Genomic DNA, 23,531 nt, shown 5'->3' on the forward strand with positions numbered 1-23,531 from the left:
AATATCCAAAGCATTTTCTAATTGAAACTGAAAAGCAGGATGCCTTGTTGCTGTTTGTTTTGTTATAAAAACTTAGATTTTGTGGTGCTCCACTAACCCCCCAAAGGCGAAATCTGTCTTTTTGGGTTGCTCCCTCCACAAAGATCAGGGTCAAATACAGAGAAGTGCTGCAAAAGAGCTGCGAAAGAGTCAGTAGAGACTTTCTTGTTTAAGGACAGTTTGGCGGCATGGATGATTTCTGTCACACTGACTTTAGGATTCATAAATCACTGCTGGTCTGGATAAATCCTTGAAAAGTGAAATGGTGGATTCCTGCAGAGCTAAAGACGGCACTAATTGACTGACTCTGAATTTCTTTTGGGAGCAAAATTCACAGCAAAGATAGGAATAATTATTATGTGAACCACAACAAAGTTATGATAACTTGGCAAGAAAAACATTATTCACTCCAACACAGCGATGTTGGAGTTCTGGTGTTGCAACCTCACAAGATTACAATGAGCTGAAGTCAGGGCTTTTTGAATTGCCATACTCAGCACCTCACCCTGTGTCTTCCCAGTTTGACAATTAATTGTTTCTCATCTGGTTTACGTTGGTTTCTAGTTTGCAAGAAAAAAAATGGCACACTGCAAAGTACAGCTGGTAAGACACCACATGCGGTGCTTAATATTGCTGTTGTGGGGTGAAAAAATGAATTACGAGGAGTAATGATGACACTGCTGATTGTGCCATTGATTGCTGTTCAAAAAATTAGACACAGGCCTGATTTGAGAAACACATGCTACCACACACACATACTTATGTGGGGAAATCCCCTTGTGTCTCAGAGATGATATAAATCCTCAGATTCCCATCACTTCTTGCACATTGTCACATGAACTCACTGACTCTCCATTAGCATTGCGTCTTTCTCTCTCTTAGTGTTGCCAAACATAAAATCTCTCTTGTGTGTGAGAGGAGGCTGGCTCAGACATGACTGTAACCTGCAGGCATCTGTGTGTTTAAGTTCATGACTTTGAGCCTACCTCTCTGTTATAAAAGTCATGCTTGGATAGCTTTGATGAGATGGTGCGAGGACTTTGCATGGGAGGGCTGAAACCTTTCTACATTCGCTTTGTCACAAGGTTTTATAACAGCAATGACATTTTAATTAAAGAAGAAAAAAACATTCATAGGCACAGAAACAGAAAGAGAACTTCAGCTCTAAACAATAATCAAACAAACAAAAAGAATTCAAGAAAGCAATAAAAGCTGACCAATTAAGCAAAAACAGAAGAGTTACTGTGTGTTGCATGTGTGTCTGTGTGTGTGTGTGTGTATGTCTCACATCTGTTTACTTTCTGTGTGGCGCAGCTCACTGCATCAAACGGTGAAAACATGCTGTAGTAATGAGAAAGCTCTGTTTGCACAATAAATAAACCTTGAACCTCTCATACACACCTTACCTTCATTGTCACATAACCTCACTGGCCAAAAATGTCATGACCTGAGCCGCACTTGCTGCAACAAAACCCCGCGTGACATTGATGGAGTATGATTTTTGGCATGTGCATATTTGCTCGTAAAGCTCTTAAATGGACTGACATTTTCAGTGTTTGGTTGATGATGTCAGAGCTCAAAAAGGGATGATATAACTTTGTATTGCACTGGTTAAAGGTTGTTAGATGTTAACGAGAGCACTAAATGAACTGTGGTTTACCAATAAGTCAAACTTAGACATCATGTTTCAAATTGGATTAATAAAAAAAAAAATAGCAGCTCACTTCAATCATATCTAAATGCCAATTATCACAAATCTTATATAATTTTCTGCTGAGGGCTTTACAATATATGACATCCCTCTGTCATTGGATCCTGCACTGCAGATAAGGAACCCCCCCAACACAATTACAGTTATCCATATGACAAAATGACACATAGAAAGAGACAGAGGTCGAGACAGAGGTCAAGAGGTCGAGAGAGCGAGAGATGCATAGCAGCAAAATAATAATGATAACTATACCAATATAAATATAAATAATAATAGTACTACAGTATATGATGGAATAAAATGGCTCCCAACTGGTTCAGTCGCAGGGTCCATTACGGGTCTTTAGGAATTAGTTTATATTCAATTTTATTTCACAAAATGTTAACATGTGGCTTAGAGCATAAAGAAATTAAACATGATGCAAAAAACAAACAAAAAAATAACAAAACATAATATAAAGCCTCAGTGCCGAAATTTACTGAACTCCAAAAATAAAGTGTGTTTTCTATCAACTAAAAATTCACAAGTCACTTGCAGTCCATTCAGAGTGGGACTCTGCCGCCTTTTGGGCTGTGACCCACCAGCTGGGAACCACTGGTATATTTTTATATGTATATATCAATATATGATAGTTCATTTATGTGACAGAGATGTTTAATAATAGTATAAATATGACTAATAATAATAAGTAGTAGGCATCAGGTACGACAAGAGCAGCAGCAGCAACGCAACCTTGACCCACGATTGAGGCGCAACCTCAATCCAAAGGAACCTTGTGAGATAAGGGAGCACAAAGGCTCTAAAGAGGAAGCTAGGTTACTAATTATACACTATGTATAATTGAAACATGCATGTTTGCAAATGAAGAGTGAGAGGAACTCAGTGTATCACAAGAAGTCCATCAGCAGACTAAGCTTATATCAGCCTAACTAGGGGCTGGTCCAAGACAAGCCTGAGCCAGTCCTAACTATAAGCTTTATCAAAGAAGAGAGTCTTAAGTCTACTCTTAAATGTGAGGTCAGTGTCTGCTGGAAGATTGTTCCACAGAAGAGGAGTCTGATAGCTGAAGGCCCTGGCTCCCATTCTACATTTTTCTATTCTGGTAAAAGCATCAGTTAAATTAATATTTTTTTACTATCCTCTGAGGGTGTTTATCCATGCCTATCGTTGAAAAAGTTTCTTTCCGCAAACAATATCTCATTATTTTGGATAATCCCCAAACCTCTTCGTGGACAGTGCTAGAAAGTAGCTCCAATTAAAACCGTCTGACTTTCTCTTAACCAAGACATTGTTTCTGGAAAGACACATTGGTGACTATTTTAGAAGATTTTTCTTTAAATGTGGTGAGCTCTACAATTAAAATTCCATTAACCTCTGCTGTATTGGGTTAGCACCAGAAATAAATTGTCTGCATTTCCAGACACCGGCTGTGGTAAGTGAGAAAATATGATATGTTTTCCTTGTGATTACAGTGAAAGACCCATTTAACCAACATTTAATACATGTTCTAAACAATATGTTTTTACTTTATCGCCTAACATCTGTAAAGTTTACCACTTATTTAAAGGTCATTTGTGTTTTGGTGTGCATTATACCTCACTTAGATGAGTGTGTCTACACTAAGAAACATTACCTTTCACTAAATCACCCAAACTGTCTAAAGTTCAATATATGAGTCATTTGAAAGCCATTCATCACTTTCCCCTCAGAGGTAAGGTTTACATGGATATCTTTACCATGAGTCGTGTAAGCTTTGTGCTTAACAAATGAATACTTAAATCAGTAAAGTGAAAGCTGAGAATATAACATCAGACGTGGCCACATGCTTCGGTTGTTCTCCAGATGTAGACTTATGGTTCCCCCTTCTGCTTCATCATTCAGAATGAATGAGTAATGATGTTAAGCGGGCCCAGCAGTTGAAGTCGGGTCCGGGCCAGTCTGTGCTGGCCTTGTGTGCTGTGGCCCTCGTGCCTTACATAACCATCTACAAATGTATCCAATGGGAATCCATCTTCAAACGAATAACAGAAAGAAAGAAAGACAGGAAAATGCACGAGGAAGGCAGAAAGCAATTGCCCAACAGATTCTCAACAAAGAAAGAAAAAACAGAAAGGTCAAAGGAGCTTCTTCTGGGATATTAGCAGAGAGCCAACACAATGGAGTGTTGTTTTTGTAAATCATATTTGATGCTTGGATGCTGCTCAATTTGACAATTTGAGAAGTTATTCACTAGAGAATAGTGGTTCCTCCAGTGGCCACAATTGAAGCCACTAGTTTTGAGAAATGAGCTTATTGTTACTTCACTGAGATGGTTGACCTTAACTGTGCAGAATGATGTATGTGCAGAATTTGTCCCCTGACAGGTTATACTCATCTGCCAAGGGGGGAAAGTTTCTTTTTGCTCTTCTACGTATAATCCGAGTTTAACGTGTACATATGAGCAGGATTTGTGAAATCCCTTCTAGTTCGGAAGCCAGTCGTCCAATGTCCAATAGTGTGGTGCGGGTTGTTGAAGCCTCCAGTGCACATATACTGAGAATGAACCTTTGCTTATTTCTCTAGAGCCGCTCAACCAAACAACTTCGCTTTCAACACTGTGCCTCCTTGGGTGCTAAATTATTCTTGCCATAACACAGTTGTGTCCCCTGTAATGCCATTTGCTAAAGCCTATTTGGGACCAGGTTTGGGACCACCTGGGAACAAAAGAAGTCATTCCAAAATATACATATATAAAAAATACATCACTGATACTTGAAATGTTTGAGGTGGCTACATGTAACATCTCCAGTGTCTCGGTCTTCATCTCTTCATAAATGTAAAGTAGTGAGCAATGGAGAGCAAGCTGTACTCACTAAGCTGTTCACAAGCTGCACTTTGTTGGGTCCTCAGCAATACACCTGCCAAGCGTGAGGTCAATCAGATAAGCAGTTGTTAAAAAGTGGGTTTAATGTTGATATAACCTACAGCATAGATGAACATTTTACTGCACATTAGATTTGACATTAATTTATCTATTTAACTGGGAACAAACAAGTTAGTGTGGAGATACTCTTACAACTCGTACATGCATTATGTTTTGTAAAAAATATTGACTCAAACACAAAGTGTATATACAGATGCTTTTTTTACTGTGCTTCAACTTTAGAAAGAATCACTATCATATTATCTTTCCGTCTGGCTTTTACAGTATGTGGTCCCTGTTTCTCATGCTGGAACTTGCTCCACTGCTTAAGACAGTATCCAGCATGACCATTAAAGAAAGAAATAAAAGCCTGTTGCCTGTGTGATGGAAGCTATGACTCAGCCCCAACATCACATGTCGTGTTTCCAATCTGTTATGGAGACATCATCTGTAATCTGTCCGTCAACACAAACTCTACAACTTCCTATTACATACCTGAACGTACACAATTATTATTAACAGCGCTCATGTGTTAAGTGACCTCAAGTATAATATGTTGACATTGAAATGTTTGATGAGTAATGCCTTCATTATTCATGTAGCAGGCCTTTAATGTATTATTCTAAGGTATACTGCCTGAGGATATTACATGTGGGAAACTATAATCAATAAAGTTAAGACACAGTGGGATCCCTCTATGGTTTTAAAATCTGACACAGTCATATCTGTTATTGAGTAAATTATATACAGATGACATTTTGTTAAACAGTTAACAAGACAATAATTTATATTAACTGATACATTTAAGCAAAAGTAATAATAACAATAATTGTTTTGTTGCCGTCTGGCAAATACCATGTATCAGCACTATAACAATGCACTTTTTCAGATGATCACAAGTTTTCAAATGGTTAGTTTCAATGAACTCTATACGATATTCTGAGCATTAATGAAGCAGAAAACAACTTTTTGCTATGAAAAGACATACTGTGGTAACAATGTTCTGAGCAGAGAATCAAGTCAAGCTAACTTTCTGCCCAAATAATCCAAGCGTCTTTGACTTTTGTAGTGACTGACAGTCCAGCCACACATGCATGTTGATCCTGTGTGTGTAGTCCATTGGCTAGCTAATAGCCACATTTGCGCTCATATAGCAGTTACAACTGATATCGGTATAGCCTTATCATGTAAGTGTAATGCACCCTCTGGTTCCCCGTTTTAACATCGTTACCCATGTCAGCTCTTGACATTGTTAGTGTTGTTCATGCTGTTAGCTGCTAGTTGCCATGTTGAGAGCCAGATGCAGACAACCCCTGCTTAATAGATACACTCTGAATATTGCTTAGCGCCCCTTAGACGTAGGAGAATTTTCTTGACTCATGAAGGAAACATTAATCCTTTTACCAGAAAAATTCAAAATCGCAAAAAGATTTTCACACAACAACAAGAAAATAGCCCTGAAGAACCCTTCAACAACAACAAAAAACTTTTAGCAACAAACTTTTTTTTTTATTTCACTGTCACTTTATATTTCTGTGAACAGGTAGCTTTGAGCTAAAGCTCTGAATTTCAAAAGAACAGTTTAAGATTTAGGAGCCAAAATCAGAAGATTAATTAATAACGTATTTTTCACCAAATCACTATCGTACAGATTTATCAGGCAGCTCTCCCTTGTGAAAAACAAAATTGTTTCTCACATGTGTGATATTGTTATTTTACAGTTAAACTGATACTTTCTGGTTAGTACGAAATTCTGAATGGTAGGAAAGAATGAATGATTTGAAAATAATAAAAACACAGCGGTCGTCTGTTATGCACTTCATGTCTGCTTGCCACAAGTGTTTAGATTCATGCTGCATCACAGCCATCGACCCTCCACAGGAAAAATAAGTGTGCACACTCTGTCCTGTGAATACGACTGTCTCTCATCACAGCAGAGGTGGGGTATTCAGTGCATTGGCCAGCAGCCAGTTGGCACCTCACCAGAATTCGATTGACAGTTACAATGTGTGGTGATGAAAAGGTAAAAGAGGTGTTTTAAAGAGCACCGACCAGTATATACATTATACAGCTGTATCCATAAGGGTAAGCATGAGTTGAGCTTGGAAATCTTGTTGCTTTTGGTATTATCATAGGGGATAATAGTGCCAGGTTTTGGATGATCAGTGTGTGTCAGACAAACCAGCCCTCTGGAGACACCTAAAGAGCTGTCAATCAGCCACTTTTATCACAACCCTTATGTTGATGAGGAGGATTAATTGTGAATTCCTTACCCTTAAATCACTCAACAAAACTGTCAAATGGATGGGATGCTGGAAAATCTGAGGAAGAGGATAAGACACAAAAGACAGAACAAGGGAAAGGTTGTGCATTATTGTGTGTGTATTGTGTGCGTGTGAGTGTGTGTGCTGTTGAGTGACATCACTGGCGATGCCTGTTCGAATGGAGTGTGGATGTCTGACTCTTCTGTCTGCAGACAGAACAGTATTCCAGAAATGGCAGATCAGGGGGATTTTGTCTGTTTTTCAGTCTGTTGGCTGCTAATTCAGATTGATCGACCACATAAATTGGCCTTGGTAATCTGATAGATGACTAGAAACCTCAATGAATTCATGCACTAACAGAGGCCAATGTATTACAACAAAGGGTCTGTCTTCTGTCTAGTTCCCATCCTGCAGAGAATACATTTATATTGTTAAAGACAAATGATAAATAGCAACAAGATGATGAAAGGAAGAGTCAGAGTTTAGCATAGCCTCTGAGATACTGTCACAGTTTTGAGAATTTTTATGTGTGTGCAGCTCAGTTTCTGTTGAAAAATGCACACATAGGGGCTGGTGATTTGTTTTAAGCCAATCGACATTTATCAACAGTAAAAAGAGAACAGTGCTGCGAGGATAGGGGAAAAAAATGCTGCCTTGTTAGTAATGTTGATGCAAGTTTTTTCAAGTTGAGTGAGAGTACTTGAACTTTCTGTGGATTAGATAAGGTGGCACTTCCTCAGTCTGGTCTGCGTCAAGGAAAAAGTCCAATGTGTCAATCACAGTCCCCAAAACAGCCCCTCCTCTCTGGAAAAAGAAATTTAGCTCACTCCTTTGTCTGTAAAAGCAAGTCAGTATAGACTGAATCACCATAACATTTTGCTAATAACAACAGTCACTTCCAGATATATGACTGCTATGACAGATAATTTCTGTTGTAATTTTCAGCAGTAGTCATAACATTTAAACATATATAGTTTGATGGATCAAATCTACCAGCACAGAAGCTAAACAAAGTAGTCCTGAAGATGGTGGCCACAGGAAAACCATAGGCTGTATATATAATGGATGTAGCTACCATGTTGTCATCCATTGGTTTGTTGACTGCTGAAATGAAGCCTTGAGTTTGGCATTTTGGCAGTCAGCATCTTGGTTTTTTGGAACCAGATGTGACCATATTTGGAAGAGTTGCTGAAGCTGTGCAAGACTTAGGGGTGACTCACTGACTGTAATATACAAGGTAGATTGATTAGTCATTTCTTAAACACTTTAAAAAATGAAATTAAAATTCATCCTTTATCCTGCTACATCTATAGCGATGCCTCACAGACAGCCTGTCACTTAAGCATGCTTAACTTTGTGCCTTAATAAAATGTAAACTGGTGAGTTATAAAAATTCACTCCCTGTACAGTTAAAGTGTTGCAATTAGCTATCAAGGCCAAAAACGATTTTTGCACCAGACTGCAAACATGTTTATTTCTGCTGTAAAGTTGGGCATTTTAATATGGGGGTCTATGGGGATTGACTCTGTTTTGGAGCCAGCCTCCGGTGGCCATTCGATGAAATTAGGTTCTTGGCTCTTCCGCATTGGCCTCATTTTTCAGCCTTGGAGGCTGCCACTTGAGCACAACCTATTTTAACTGCCAAAGACAATCCACCCAAAAATACAACCAAAAAACAAAAGAGATCACAGCTTCCATTTCCCCTCAAAAAGCACTGTCTGACAGCAAGGTGAAGCTGTGAAAATCTACCCAATATAGTGTACATTTAAACTGTTGCTAACCAATAGAGGCAGTGTTAGTACATGAAGCAAGAGCTTTCTTCCCAGAAGTTATTATAAACAAACAATGATTTGGTATATATGCTAAACTTCAAATCTCACAGTTACTGTACATGATGCTCTTACATAACAGCGTCAGTGTGCATCCATACATTTGTGTTTAAACCTGAATTGGCACAGCAGAATATGACTTCCATTATTAGTTGTGGGTCACTTATGTAAGCAGCTATTATTCTGTTTCATGCACAGTGTGGTGGGCCTCTAAAAAGAAACTCTGGTCCAAAAAAGAAAGAAATTGAAGCCGGCTGTAAGAGACGTAACATGAATTTCACTGTCTATGAGTGAATGGAAGTAGACATGATTTTGTAACTGACCTTACTTTGCTTTTCCTAACTGAGTTACAGCAAAATAATAGTCGCACATTGGACCATGTGTCGTTAAGATAAACACTGGCATGAATGAATGCACAAGTGATTGCACACATACACAGTGGAAGGCAGGGAAGTGTGTAATAATTTTTGTAAGCTCCTCTAACTGTTCTTTTCCATTATTAGAAAGATTTTATCATAACTGAAACTCACAGTGGAGCGAAAACAGAGACAAGGCAGAGATTTCCCCTTATTTTTGTCAGTGTAAAAGTAGAGAACTGAATTCATTCGCCCTATATTTGAGAGACAGACAAGCCTCAATCATGCCTTGATATTGCAAAATGGTTTTTTTTCTCTCCCAAATTTGCTTTACTTGTAGTATTCAATGGAGAAACTGCCACATAGAACAATCCAGTGCTTTTAAGTCAACTTTTGTACAACCATGATACATTCTTGACTTGTCTTGTGCTGACAACACCAGAAAAATACAAGCGCTCTTAAATTAATTTGAACAAGTACAGACACCAAGTTTGATATCAAAGTTGTGTTAACTTAGACTAACTGTACAGCCTTAATACATGTTAAAAACTGCATTGGTTTCTTTCTTGTGTGTATGTGTAGTGTGGGAGGGTCTGTGGATTGTCTGGAAAATAATTTGAGAGTAAATACATTGATATCTTTTTGCACATTCCATGTGATGTATTGGGTCTGTGGTAGAGGGGGAGTTATGGTACTATGAGGAAGGAGTTGAGACTCCTTTGAGTGGGAGACAGATATTTGGCACTAGTTTGGGCCTGGAAAGTCATTGAACTGGTGTCCAGGCTATGATACTGTGCGGAAGACACTGGGGGTGGAAGGAACAGGTCTGAGTCTGGGGCCCCTGGGATGTAATTACTGTCTAAAGTGATCCTGAGTGGGATTTTAAGGTGGGCGAGTCCAGAGCATAGGTAGTTTAGTTTATGTTTCTCAGACATGCTCTGTGTTAAACTACTCAGAAGTTCTCTGTATGGTATTCAGAAAGAGTTTTAGCTGTAACCTTACAGACTTTACAGACCAATAGCACAGTAAGCCTGTGCTTTGTGCTAAATGCATACATGTAAAAAATGCTCACAATGACAATGCTAACAGGCTTGTACTATATATATATATATGATGAAATGTTGGTGGGCCAACAAATTCATTAAGATTCATCAACTGGGAACCACAAATATATGTAACATTTCATAACATGAGCCAAAGTGATGACCAACAGAGCCACACTGCCATCCCCAGAGCCAGGCTGCTGACAAAGATAAAAATACTTTTTCTTGTCCGGACCAAGTGCTGTCTGACTGTCTGGGACAGCGGAAACAAAAGCAACAACTGAATACAAATTGAGTAAACTGCTGCTTGTAATAAGGTCCTTGAGGTTCTTGCTAAATAATAACATCACCAATGATACAGTGACAACAACATTTTGAATGGATGTGTTGATTTTATTAGTTCCCCTGCAATCTTATTGATAGTAGAAATATTTATGTCCACTGATTATTACAGTTCCAAATGCTCACCTGCATGATTTTTAAAAAATACATATATACATTTCTTCAACAATCATGCAAAGGCAACTGCAAATCAGTCAAAGTGCAGTTACTGAAACCACTTGTTAACTCCCCCACTGATCCATTTCCAGTATTACTGTCGAGTGTGGGTTGCTGGTGGTGGTTTTAGTGTGTGTGCATGTGTGTGTGTGTGTGTGTGTGTGTGTGTGTGTGGGTGTGTGTGTGTGTGTGGTGGTTTCATGAGTTCATTTCTCCACTGCTTACATCACGCTGTGACCTTCACCTTTTTCACTGTTTATGGATATTTACAATAGACTCTCCAGTGTAAACTTTAAGCCTTAGGAAGTTACGGGGATCTATGAACTAGGTGTGACTGAACTATTCTGTGTTCTGCACAAGGTCCTCATTCCCAAACACAGGCCCCGTTTCATGCAAAACACTTCAGACTATTACTTTGGATTTTGTAAACTGATCTGACCCTCTGGGACCTTTTTCCTATACACAACATACGTGATGTTTAGCCATTTAATGCCTTGTACAGATTCCTATTATACAAAGACGTGGGGTGCAAGCGTTGTTTGGTTTGTGTCCTAAATGGTTGTTCATAGGGCTATAAATCTGTCTCTGTGGATGTTATATACAGTAAACTAACTACAATCAGTCTTTCCCTAGGTTGTAAGCACAGAAAATGGATATCAGGTATCCCTCTCTGATAAGACCACTTGCCCTCTCACACACTTTGGGCTGAACTCTGAAGAGTCCAAAGTCCGCTTATGTCATATGAAACACATTCAGAGGCTTATGAAGCCCATGAGTAGAATATTGGCATGTTAGAGATGTGACGACAACTTCACGTTGTTTCTTAATACAGCTGAATGCACAGCAATCAGTGGAGGTGGACAATCCACACAGCTTACTGTTGTGTGCAATCCATAATGCAAAGTTTATGGTTTGATCAGGTCTGACAGCTGGAGAGCTGCAGAGTTTCAAATTTGGCCTTCAGTGTTCTTTAAGAGGATGCAGTTAAGTGATTAAAGTGTTTCAACAAAGTGGAATTTCACCAGTAAGAGCGAAAGTGATTCCCATGTGGAATGACGTACAGCAGACATGCCCTTTCCTCTTCCTGTGTATGCTCTTTGTTAGCCAGCAAGTGTTCGCCACAGAGGTCAATGTTGTCTGTGAAGATTAATGTACAAAAAAGCAACCTGCACAGATTGCTTTTCTTTGAACAGGCTTGTGAGGGCCATTTGTCTGATCATCTTTCAAGTTTTTGAGACCTTACGAAAAGCTTGTTTCTTTCTAAAAGGGGATGTTTGACACCAAAACGTTTTTAAAATTTTTTTGCATTAGAATGAGGGGTTAACAGACAGCTCTTTAGGTGTCAATCCACCAGCACAGGTTTACTAGTGTTCCTGTCATCAACTTTCGTTTGTAACGTGTTTCTGAGTCTTTGAAAACCAATATTCTGTGATTATGTATTGATTTTTTTGCAAACTGAGGCTCATGCATACAACATGAGGTTTAAACTCAAATTACTGTCTCATAGACCACAGTAACCCATATGAACTGTTTCATTCACACTCACTCAAGTTAGAGATCAGGACTTTCCTGTGCAAAGCTAACGAGCCCACTAAAAGAACTGCATCCAACAAGCTTAAGAAAAATAAAGAACCAGTTGGATTCGAGAATCAGATGTCAAAAATAGGAATGCATTAGACAACACTAATCAATCATCATTACTTCCTTACTTTGTGTGTGTGCATGTTTGAATGTGTGTCACATGCATGTGTGCTTTTAAATGCCCTCTCCAGAGAGCTGTCAGTGCTACAGTGACGTTCCCCATGTCCAGAATAGAAGACAGATTGAGCACTATGGATGGAAAAATAATCACCGTGTTCACACGTGCATGCAAATTTGAGTGCACACGTGGAGGGGGCCGTTACAGGGCCCCCGCGCTGAATCATGTCCAGTGATGAAGATGGTGAAATAGAATGAAATCATAAACCTTGAGGAGTTTTTGATGTCTCCCAGATGATTGAACTGACTCCACGGTGCAGAAAGCAAAGCAGAGGTCAAAGCTGCTAAACTTTGGACCTTGATGTGAATGGAGTGGATGGTATGTATCAGTGGTTAAAGCTGATTCTTGAACATTGAGTTGTTTTCTTTCTTTTGGATATCTACTATAGATATACATTTTAGACTCATCAGTCAAATATGCGGTACGTCTGAGACATTCAGTCAGTAAGCCAAAAAAAAAAAAAAAACACAGATAGCTTTTTATTGGTAACTTTCATAGACTGTAAATGATGCAACAGGCTCCATTACTGTGTGGGGTCTTTACGCAGTCCAAAAGGTCATGATGTTTACAACTGTTTATGTGAATGACTTTTTGGTGGATTGCACTATGGGTTGTTGACTGATAGAGACAAGTTTGTTTTCAGCACATCTCAGATGCTGGTAACAGTTTGCATTTTTAAAGATATATAAAAGGACTTTGGAAATCTATTTGGTTAAAGCCATTTTTTAGTGGTGAAGGTGAAGATGTCATGCTGTCTCATGTAATTTCTTTGTTCTCTTTAATGGCTCCATACTTTCTAATCAAGTTTTCTGTTTGGGATAATAAATAATAAAAAATGAAAAGCGAATGAAGCACCATGAGAAGATTTTCTGGCAAGTCATGCTGGAAATATAAGAAAGACAGGCCATTATTAAGGTTATTGAAGGTTCATTTTGTGATGAAATAGTAGCCCAACTCGAAAGAGTATAATAAAGACAAACAGATTCCAAGAACAGTTTCGAAACTCCTGTTGGCATGACTAAGTGCTTGTAAGAGAACTTTAAAAACAGAAGATGGCCAAATAAATGCAATTACTTTCACAAAGTCTGTGTCATCCTATTGTTTGTCATCTGGGATTGATTTTTGATAAATCTGCTTCATAGGGCAATTGTTTTTGACAGGTAACTTTTAAATTTTGCTCTCTAAACTCCCTTGAATGCACTAATGAGGAAGGCTTTTGTAACAATGCCTGCTTGCAACTGCATTAGCAGGCACGCAACAATGACAGCAAATTTAATTTAACAAAATGGCTGAATAAAGTGCACTTATGCCTCTCTAGCCTTTAATTCTTTGCATGTTTATTTGCAGTTATTGAGGCATAAAATGAAACATATGATCAATCCAATGAAATTGGTGACAGTGAATATTGCATATTCTACACTGTTGAGTGTTGCATATAAGACATATAGGTACGGTCTTTTAATACAGACTATATTTGCATATGGTAAATTACTTAAAAATGGCAATGAAAAATTGAATTATCGTTCAAAATGTTGAATTTTGGGTGGTAAACAACCAGTTTGAGTGTTCACCTTTTTGTACAACTTCATGACATTTTCTAAATTGTAATTTTTTGTGAACAGAGACAGATGTCATTAAATCCCTGCGGTGAGCTGGGCTGATCCCATTTGATTCCATAATAAAACATATTCTTCAGTCACATCTATGAAGTTATTCTGCAAGGTGTAATTGAAATAAGCAACTAAAGCAAAGAAAGGGTAAATCAAAGGCAGCCGATTCAGTTCGTGCCTGTAATCAGCTTTATATATTTTCTCTGAAGACTTATCTGTCCTTTAATTCAGGCTGTGTATAGGAAGTTTGAAAAATTAAAGGTCAGTTTGCTCGTGTTTATCTGAGTGGGTGCTTATGGCCAACAAGTCCTGCAATGAGTAACAAAACCAAGGCTGGTCTCTACTCCTGAAGAGAGTTTTTGTTCACAAAGGGCAAAGAATTTGACATTTTTTTTCCTGAGAAACCATCCATCACTGAAACACTGAGACGGCATGTGCAGTGCCTTTTATTCCTCCTGCAGGTTGGCACACGAGAGAGAAACTTCATCAGGGCGTCTCATGCAGTTGTGTTTGTTTTTTAACGTTTTCATCTGTCAGCTGCAGGATCCTGCTAACGCACTGAGATCATCATCATCTCCACCCCAAGGAAACTTGAACAGCTCTGTTCCAAACACACACATACAGAGGATGTCACCATAATGGGAGAATCATTTGGCAAGTGCATACCTGCTCTCCCTCAATCTCAAAATGAAAAAAGGCAAACAGAGGAATGTGAGAATGTGTGTCTGTTCAACAGAGGTGACACTGACCGAGGTTTCACTTATCTGACTAGATTGATGAGTTCATATTGAGCACTTTAAAGGGACACGTCATTTTTCAATAGTTCCAACAAAGGTAAAAGTCTTTCCTCCTCATCAACAAACCACTAGATGATGGAATTTGTCATGGAAGGAATTGCAACAGGGTTGCAGCCTCCTCCAGCTGACTTGCAAGTACTTTTTAAAACCTTACAGTGAGAAAGCCTATATTTTTAGTAGGCTGTGGTGAAATTGATTTTCTATGGGGGATTGAGAAAAGCTCGAAGCAACTGGAACAAGGCATTTACTTGTACGTGGGAATTTCTGTATGTGGGATTGGGAGCAGGAAATGAGTAATTCTATATGTTCCATTTGCTTGTCCATGAGTATGTCTGGTGTCCTTATGCAGGTGGCAAAGCAATATGAGAATATTCCCATTCCAAGACTTTGATGTGCACTTTCACCACAGTCATAGGATTTTTGAATTGATGAACCTCTTTGCCTCTTAACCAATGTATGTACCAATGTACCATGTATTTGAAAATTCCCCACAATCAAAAATGAGTTTTCCTTGTGTTTTTGTCCCCTCAAATGTCTGACCTTGACTTCACTGACTTGTATTTGAACAAAGTTTGTTGCAAGAGAGGCACATTCCTCTACTACAATGGGCGATATCTGTGCATTTCCCTAAAATCTGAGATTGAAACAGGGATGACGTTTTTCTGTAGGCTGACATGAAAATTAGCGTCGCCCTGGTTTCCTAATCAAAACATTATGGGATTTTTCCATTGGATCTTAGACTACTGCAGAAAAGAAGCTCTATGGCAAACAAAAATTTACTTACATGCTTTGTTCAGCACGATAATCTTCACAAATGGGCGCCACTTGTATAGTTTTAAAAGTCTATATGCAATTGCCAGAAGTAAAAAGCTAACATTAGGCTATAAATGGACTACACCACGGTCACATGACCTAATGTCGTCACCGCAATTCATTTGTAAAGCTGTGTTCAGTATGATAACGTTCTGTAGCCTCATTTAGTCACTTGGTAGCATTCATCTTTTCACATACAAGCTTCAAAATTCATGAGTGGGGTATTTACTGACATTTTATATATATAACAAATCATGAAAGTCTCTTAGGCTTTTGTCAACCACAGTTCTTATTTCAGGCATCTAACCAAAAACCAACTGATGTTAAGATGGGAACAGAGAGTGCTGAAATGTTAACTCATTTCCAGGTTTTAGAACTTGATATTGACTGCAATAGTAGTAGGATTGGAGGATGTCATTGTGCATTATAATTAGCCATGTGCTTCTGTTTGGGAGTGGCTAGTGTGTATTTCTGGAGAAGCTGGCATTCCTAACAATGACAATGCATGCATGTTTTCATCAGGCTGTAGGACTAATTGACTTTTGGTCCAATGGGACATTTTTCAGACAATTTGGTTAAAACTAGCCTTCGCAACAAAGGCCATTCCTTGAAGTAAACTGAACATATTGTAGTCCACATTAAGTATCATCTAGTGAATATACTTTTTATCATCTGATGTATTGATGGCATCTGCTTCTTCCTCCCTGAACTGTAAGTATTCATTTTTGTAAAAGAGATGTATATTCTTAAGACTCTAAATCGAGACAACCAATCAGAAGCCCAAATGCAGGTGCTGCAGGTCCCACCTATACAGCAAATTCATTCAACCACATTACTGCTGTGCTGAAGAATTTCAATGGCAGCCAAACACGCAATCATATACAGGTGTGAGGCACCATTCAGACAGAAAAACAAGGTGTCCACTATTTTTTTTTATCTTAGTTCACCTGAAAAAATATAGCAACATAGCAGTAATGCCATCATGGCTGTAACTCACACTAGTTGAAATATGAGGTTTCTCCTGTGTGAATTTCAAATGTTAAATCCAGTGTTGAAGTTTATGCCATAAATGTGTCACAGTCAAACAGATTAAAGAATTGTTCTCTTGGGAGTCTCTCTTGCTTAAACTAATATCTAAGTAGCAATAAAATAAATAAACCGTCAGTGTTGGAAATATTTTAGGCATTTGCACTTTACTTTTAGTGCTTTTAATGAGGAAAAAGATCTGAATAATTCTTCCACCACTGATATTAAGTGTATGCGTTGAGTTGAGTCCTGACACCTGGAACCTACAGCACATTGAACTGGCAGCTCTATTTGGCATACATTGTAGTAAACAAACCTTCGATTAAAAAACTAAAAATAACTGTCTGACTAACTGCTTAAAACATGATAGTTCAGGTATTTACTTGCACTTTTAACATGAAATGCATAAAAGTCATGTGGGGTCATATTGCACAACTCAGTCGAATATTCTTACGGAACAGGTCACAGGTTCTTCTAATGCAAGCCTGTGTGAAAGAGAGAAACCCAGTCACACTGTGCAGGACACTACCAGCAGTTAAACATCATCACAAACAATAGACTAGGTAAACTTTAAAGACATTACAAAGAAGAAATGATCACTTTGTCTGCCATCTACAGAACATTTGTAGCAGTGTTATGTAGTTTCATGTGACGCACCATATTTAGTAACTCATTGACCTATGAAAGGGCCTTTCAACTCTGAGACTGGAGTTTGAACTCAAATATATAAGGAATTGTTTAGATGAACTGTCAGTCTGCAGGCAAGTGGCATTACTGTTGGTACTCTTGAGCATGGGTGAGTGAATTTCAGAAATATTATCAAGTTTGTTTTCATAAAATACTATGTATTATAAAAATAAAAATGACCGGTAGATGCACATTTATTTTATAAACAGTAACTGTATCTTTACATTGAAGAAAAAATGTGTTTAGCATATTCTAGATGATGTTAAAACTAAGGAGATCTCTCTTGTTATTATATCTCTGTGTTACATTTCAGGAACCAAGCCAGTGCATACTGGGTGTGGAATATTTGTATTCCTCAGTGTATTGCTGATTTCTTTCACACCACCTTGCAATGGAGGAAACATTCTGGTGTTCCCAGTGGACGGGAGCCACTGGATCAATATGAAGATCTTGCTGGAGGAGCTTCATGCTAAAGGACACAACGTCACTGTGATGAGGGCCTCCACCAGCTGGTACATCCCAGAAAAGTCTCCGCTCTACACATCCATTACCATGAAATTTGATGAAGGTTTAGAAGACTTTTTTGATGTCTACCTACAGGAGCATATGAGGGTATGTAATTATGAATCACAGATTGAGCCTAGTGTGGGTCAATTTGTCACTCAAGTATCAAAATAATCACTTTTTCACCACTTTTGTTTATCTGTTTTCAGGCGCAGAGAGAGGGGGCTTCAGCTCTTACTTTTTTCAAACTGACCAAAGATTTCCTTTCTATGATTTCTGAGGCTCATTCAATATCAGCTGTTGCTCTTACTCAAGTCTTTGAAGACGAAAATATGGTCAAAAGCTTAATGGATTCCCAATATGATCTTGTTCTCACTGACCCAGCCTTAGCTACAGGGGTTGTACTGGCCAAGTATCTCAAACTGCCCGTGGTTCTCAATGTTCGCTGGATCACCAGCGGAGAAGGCCACTTTGTAATAGCCCCCTCACCACTCTCTTATATCCCAGTGCCAGGATCGGGCTTAACGGACAAAATGAATTTCATCCAAAGGGTCAAGAACATGCTTTTTCACAGCATTATAGTGTTCCAGCAGAAATTCCTGGTGGGGCCAACCTATGATGCCATTTGTGATAAATACATTGAAGGGGGCTGTGACATCATCTCACTTCTTCAGGAAGCAGACATTTGGCTGTTCAGGTCAGACTTTGTGTTTGAATTCCCTCGGCCCACAATGCCAAACATCATCTACATAGGAGGGTTCCAGTGCAAACCGGCCCAACCTCTTCCAGCAGACCTGGAGGACTTTGTTCAGGGTGCTGGGGAGCATGGAGTCATCATCATGACTCTGGGAACTTTGGTGAACGCTTTGCCCAAAGAGGTTGCAGAAGAAATCGCCAGCATCTTTGCCAAGATGCCTCAGAAGGTAACACATGCTTACTGATTCACTTCTGCAATGACTGCACTTTGCATATGCTGGAATGTGCAGGTCAAAATGCTAATTTTTCATCCAGAAAATCTTACAGGCATTAAGGCAGCAATTAATCTGTCATTAAATACATTAAATTAAAGAAAATATTAATTATGAAATAGACAGAGACATTAACTTAAAAGCACTGCAAATGAACAAATTAGGCCAACTAGGGACATGTCCAAAAGGGATTAATAGCCCTGTGATAGACTGGAAATCTGCCCAGAGAGTCTAATGAGTCATTAAGAGTGGGAATAGAAATTGCATGGATAGATTTATAGAGGAAATAAACCAGTGGTCATTCTTGTGTCCAAGTGGGAGTTTTTGCCAAATTTGAGAAATTTCCCTCAAGGTGTTCTTGAGATATTACATGCACAACAATAATACATATGCAAGGTAGAAGGAACCTTGACCTTCAAACACCAAATTCTAGTAGTTCATCCTTGAGTCCCATTTGATGTCTGTGCCAAATTTGAAGAACTTCCTTCAAGGTGTTTTTGAGATACCACGTTCACAAAAATATCACGGATAAGGTCACAGTGACTTGAACCTTTGGCTATCAAATTCCAATCACTTCATTCTTGACTTAAAGTGGACGTCTGTGCCAAATTTGAATAGATTCCCTCAAGGCGTTTTGTAAATATAGGACTCCATCTGTGAAACACTATACACTGCACTACATAATGTTAAAGAAAATACAAAAACGCACCTTTTTAAACCTTTTATGTCCCACACTACCTTGCACTTGTTATGTTTTGAGGTTGTTTTGTTTAAAGCATTCTTGAGTATCTTTAAAACTACTCTCTATATAAAATGTATTACTATTGTTATCACTATGACAAATTTGACAGTTGTGTCTCAAGTCAAGAGAGGCTGCAGCGATGGCAACATCATTATGTTGTATATAAACTCATAATGCATTTATTTTGTGATCAGGTGATATGGAGGCACATAGGGGAGCGTCCCTCTACTTTGGGCAACAACACCCTGATAGTGGACTGGATGCCACAGAAGGACCTCCTGGGCCACCCACAGACCAAAGTCTTTGTAGCTCATGGAGGAACCAATGGAGTCCAGGAGGCCATTTACCACGGGGTCCCTGTGCTCGGCATACCATTGTTCTTTGACCAATATGACAACCTTTTACGTCTGCAGGAGAGAGGAGCCGCAAAGATAATTGAGCTAGGTGATGTTAACGGCCACAGTTTTGAGCAAGGTATCAATGAAGTGCTCCATCATGAGGGCTACAGACAGAACATGCAAAGACTGTCACGTCTGCACAGAGATCAGCCAATGACACCCATGGACCAGGCCATCTTCTGGGTGGAATATGTGATGCGCCATAAAGGGGCTCCTCACCTGCGTACAGAGGCCTATAAGATGCCCTGGTACTCTTATTACTGTTTGGATGTACTGCTACTATTGTTGACTGCAGCAACTGTACTGCTGCTCTCTGCTTTGGCCTTTTTCAGATTTCTGTGCTGCAGAGGTAGAAGGACGACCAAAGCCAAACAACACTGATTAATATTAAATATATTTAGAAATAATGAGTTATCTAAAGCACTGCATTTGAAAAAAATATATAAATTTTATGACATCTCATTTTTATCTATTTATTATTTATGGAGTAAAATAACAACCAGGCACTTGGTTTAGTCATGTTAAATATAGATATAGTTAAAAGAAATGTACTGTTTCAAAATCAATTGTCAAATGTATTTAACAGATTAAGAGTTGTAAAATACCCATGAATCATTTGTAATAGTCTGATCTTGGGATAGTCAGTTAATGATACTCCTTTTACAGGACCCCAAGGATTTACGTCAGCAGGCATGGTGACACAAGCCTGGCATGGCTGTTGCTAATAGCAATTCAGACAATGCACTTACAAATGCTGAAGCCAGTTCATATAGATATTTGACAGACTTTTACAAGCAAATCAGTACAGATAACATCCATTTGTGCCCACCATGTCCAAAAAAGCAAGTCCGGACATCAGCCAGCACCTGAATAGTTTTGGGAAATATCTGCAGATGACCGATGAGTGGAAGAAATCATTAGTATTGGGTAAGAAAAACAATTCAACAGCTGCAAAGTTCCTCCATCCAAGTCACACTTGAAGCATCTTTTAAAAGGACCTGGTCATTTTTTCCCATTACTCCTTTCTCTAAATCCTGTGCTCTGCAGAACTGAAATCATAACACATCTATCAGCTACAGTGGCTGTAATTTAACCAGAGGTGGAGCCTGTACTTAGTTTGCTTGAAAGCATATGAATTTTGTATTTTAAGACTGTGACATTATTTGGTTCACGCAGACTAAATACATTTTCCATTGTGTTTACAGAGTACCTTTACTCCTACTCTGTTTTTAATTTTCTGCATAATATGATACATTGTTTAAGTGATAAAACATATACTCACATTAGTTTTTCTTGGCTTTTAAAAGTAATCTCTGCCTATGATTTTATAGTACAGTAAATCATTTAGTTTTGGAAGTGGGTACTGGTGACGATTAGAGTGTGGGAATGGATGGCTAGGAGAAAGTTCTACTCACTGACAAACAACAGAAGAAATTAACATGAACTAGTTATTTTTTTGCGACTGTGAACTCTGCTTAAAAGTCAAATTGTAAACATTAAACGTGAACTCTGACTTGACTTTCACAACTGTGAACATAGCCGCCGTTACATTACCTTATGGTTTGTGGACTACTGGTCTGAAGCCTTACATTTGGCATTATAGCCATCATCATCAGGTTTTTGGGGTCTAGAAGTGGCCATATTTTGAGGAGAGGACTGACTGATGCATTGTCAATAACATATTGCTAAGGCTCTATCCTGATTGACAGGTCATGACTTGTCAATCACAATGTAGCCACAATTTAAAACTTTCAATAATCAGACTTTTTGAAACCAGTGGAGTTGTTTCCTGTTGGCCATTAGAAAGAATGAAAGTTTTTTTTGCCCCCTGGTGCGTACCTGCTCCCAGTCCTACAATAAAAAAAGGAAGCAAACAGTGAAATGTGAGTCGACATTGACTGAGGTTCCAGTTATCTGACAAAACTGATGTTTACTATACTGGGAAATTTACAGGGCTGTTACATGTTTATCCAGCTGGAGTTCCCCCAAAGGTATTTACCTACTCATTAAAAATACTACCAACAGTCAGTTCACTAATGATTAATTCAGTTACTTTGATCTCTGATCTTTCCAACAACTAATTTAAAAAAAATTAGGCGTCAAACCAAAGATCCTTATCTGCCCTTGGAGCATTCCAAAGACAAAACTAATATTCAGCCTCATTTCCCTCTGTTGCACTTCAACTTTTGTGTTCCTACAGTCACACAGTGGGGCACTCCATGATCCTCCACTCTTAAATCACTATAGCAGGTAACACTGGATCCAGTGAGGAAGAGGAAAATTTTTGCCCTCATCTTATAATCCAAGTCAAAAGAGAACTATGCCAGTCACACTGATAAGTCAGCTGTAACAGCAGCAATTGTGACAACAACAATTACCCAGTACTGACCTTTAAATGTGCAGTGTGCAAATACAAAGGAAGACATTTGAATGTTGAGTCTCATTCCCATATTGTCAAAAACTGACACTTTGAGTGGTTGGTTTGGTCTGACTGACAACTAAAAGCATCAGTATTTGTCAATCTGGAAGTGAATGAACAATCTTTCTCCAGAATCTCACACTGCACCTTTAAGAGAGAAGGTTCCTACTTTAAAATTGATTTTTCAAAACTTTGTTTCACTTTGCTAATGTATTTATTCTACCATTAACAGGACTTACATGACCAGATTTGCTGTTTTCAAGTAGCTACAAGTAATAGTAATAGTCATAGATTACAATGACATGTTTGGCAAGTATTGAATGCTCCGTGTGTTGGTAGTTTTTTTTCTTTAGCTATTGTATTTTACTTATGGGCAGAGTCAAGTGATTAGTAAAAAAAAAATCACTGCTTAACATTTGTTGAAGTTGCACATCTTTTCCACTTGTCATTGCCAGTGAGTTCCCTCACTCTCAAGCCTTTGAAAGCAGGAAAGCTTCTGGCTCTTTTCAGATAGAGTGTCTCAGATAGAGCTCTCTGTTATTTAAGTTCACCATTACCTTGCCCTAACATAAACACATTCTGTAGATGCCCCTTTTTTTTACTTTATCTATTCCATTCCCTCTTATCCAGCCTTGGTTCAGTGACTTAAGTCATTGTCAAAGGTCCTTTGTGTCAGACATAGGAAATAATCATACTCTAAGCTTCAGGGAACAAACTCATTTCCTTCATAATTCACAATTATATTTCCCTGGTTCATCATTGTCTGGTTTTTCTCTCCACTGTACCTATGATTCACACAACTAAATTAAGCCATAAGTGAAGGGGGATTATACAGTAAATGTTGGAAAATGGCACTATAAACCATGGGCTTTATTATTAAGTGTTACCAAAAACTGTTACACATTACTGTTACTGTTAGTTTCACAGTAACTGACACGGCTGAGTGTGTTGTGTTGTGGTGCTGGCAAAAGACAGCAGGAAGCCATGCAAATTAAAAAGGCACCTCGCCACCAAACATTTTGACTTAAGAGAGAAGCCTGTAGATTTCTTTAAAACGGAAACGTGATGGCCTCCTACAACAAACCACCATCTCGCATCAAGCATAGCACTTTCTCCAAGCAGTGTCTGGAGGCATCATATGTAGTTGCTAAAAGAATTGCTAAGCT

General features: G+C 38.6%; 1 protein-coding gene across 1 annotated transcript; it reads left to right on the forward strand.

Annotated features, from left to right (window-relative positions):
• The first annotated feature begins 17,424 nt into the window (after positions 1-17,424).
• On the forward strand, positions 17,425-20,357 carry LOC121952764 (UDP-glucuronosyltransferase 2C1-like). Its single transcript, XM_042499591.2, has 4 exons — positions 17,425-17,443; positions 17,648-17,946; positions 18,048-18,761; positions 19,743-20,357. Exons 1-4 carry the CDS (start codon positions 17,440-17,442, stop codon positions 20,325-20,327), a joined length of 1,602 nt encoding a protein of 533 aa, XP_042355525.2. The 5' UTR covers positions 17,425-17,439; the 3' UTR covers positions 20,328-20,357.
• The last annotated feature ends 3,174 nt before the right edge of the window (positions 20,358-23,531 follow it).

Source organism: Plectropomus leopardus, chromosome 15 (assembly GCF_026936395.1).
Source record: "Plectropomus leopardus strain MGB_pleo_1.0 chromosome 15, ASM2693639v1, whole genome shotgun sequence".
Classification (NCBI taxonomy): domain Eukaryota; kingdom Metazoa; phylum Chordata; class Actinopteri; order Perciformes; family Serranidae; genus Plectropomus; species Plectropomus leopardus.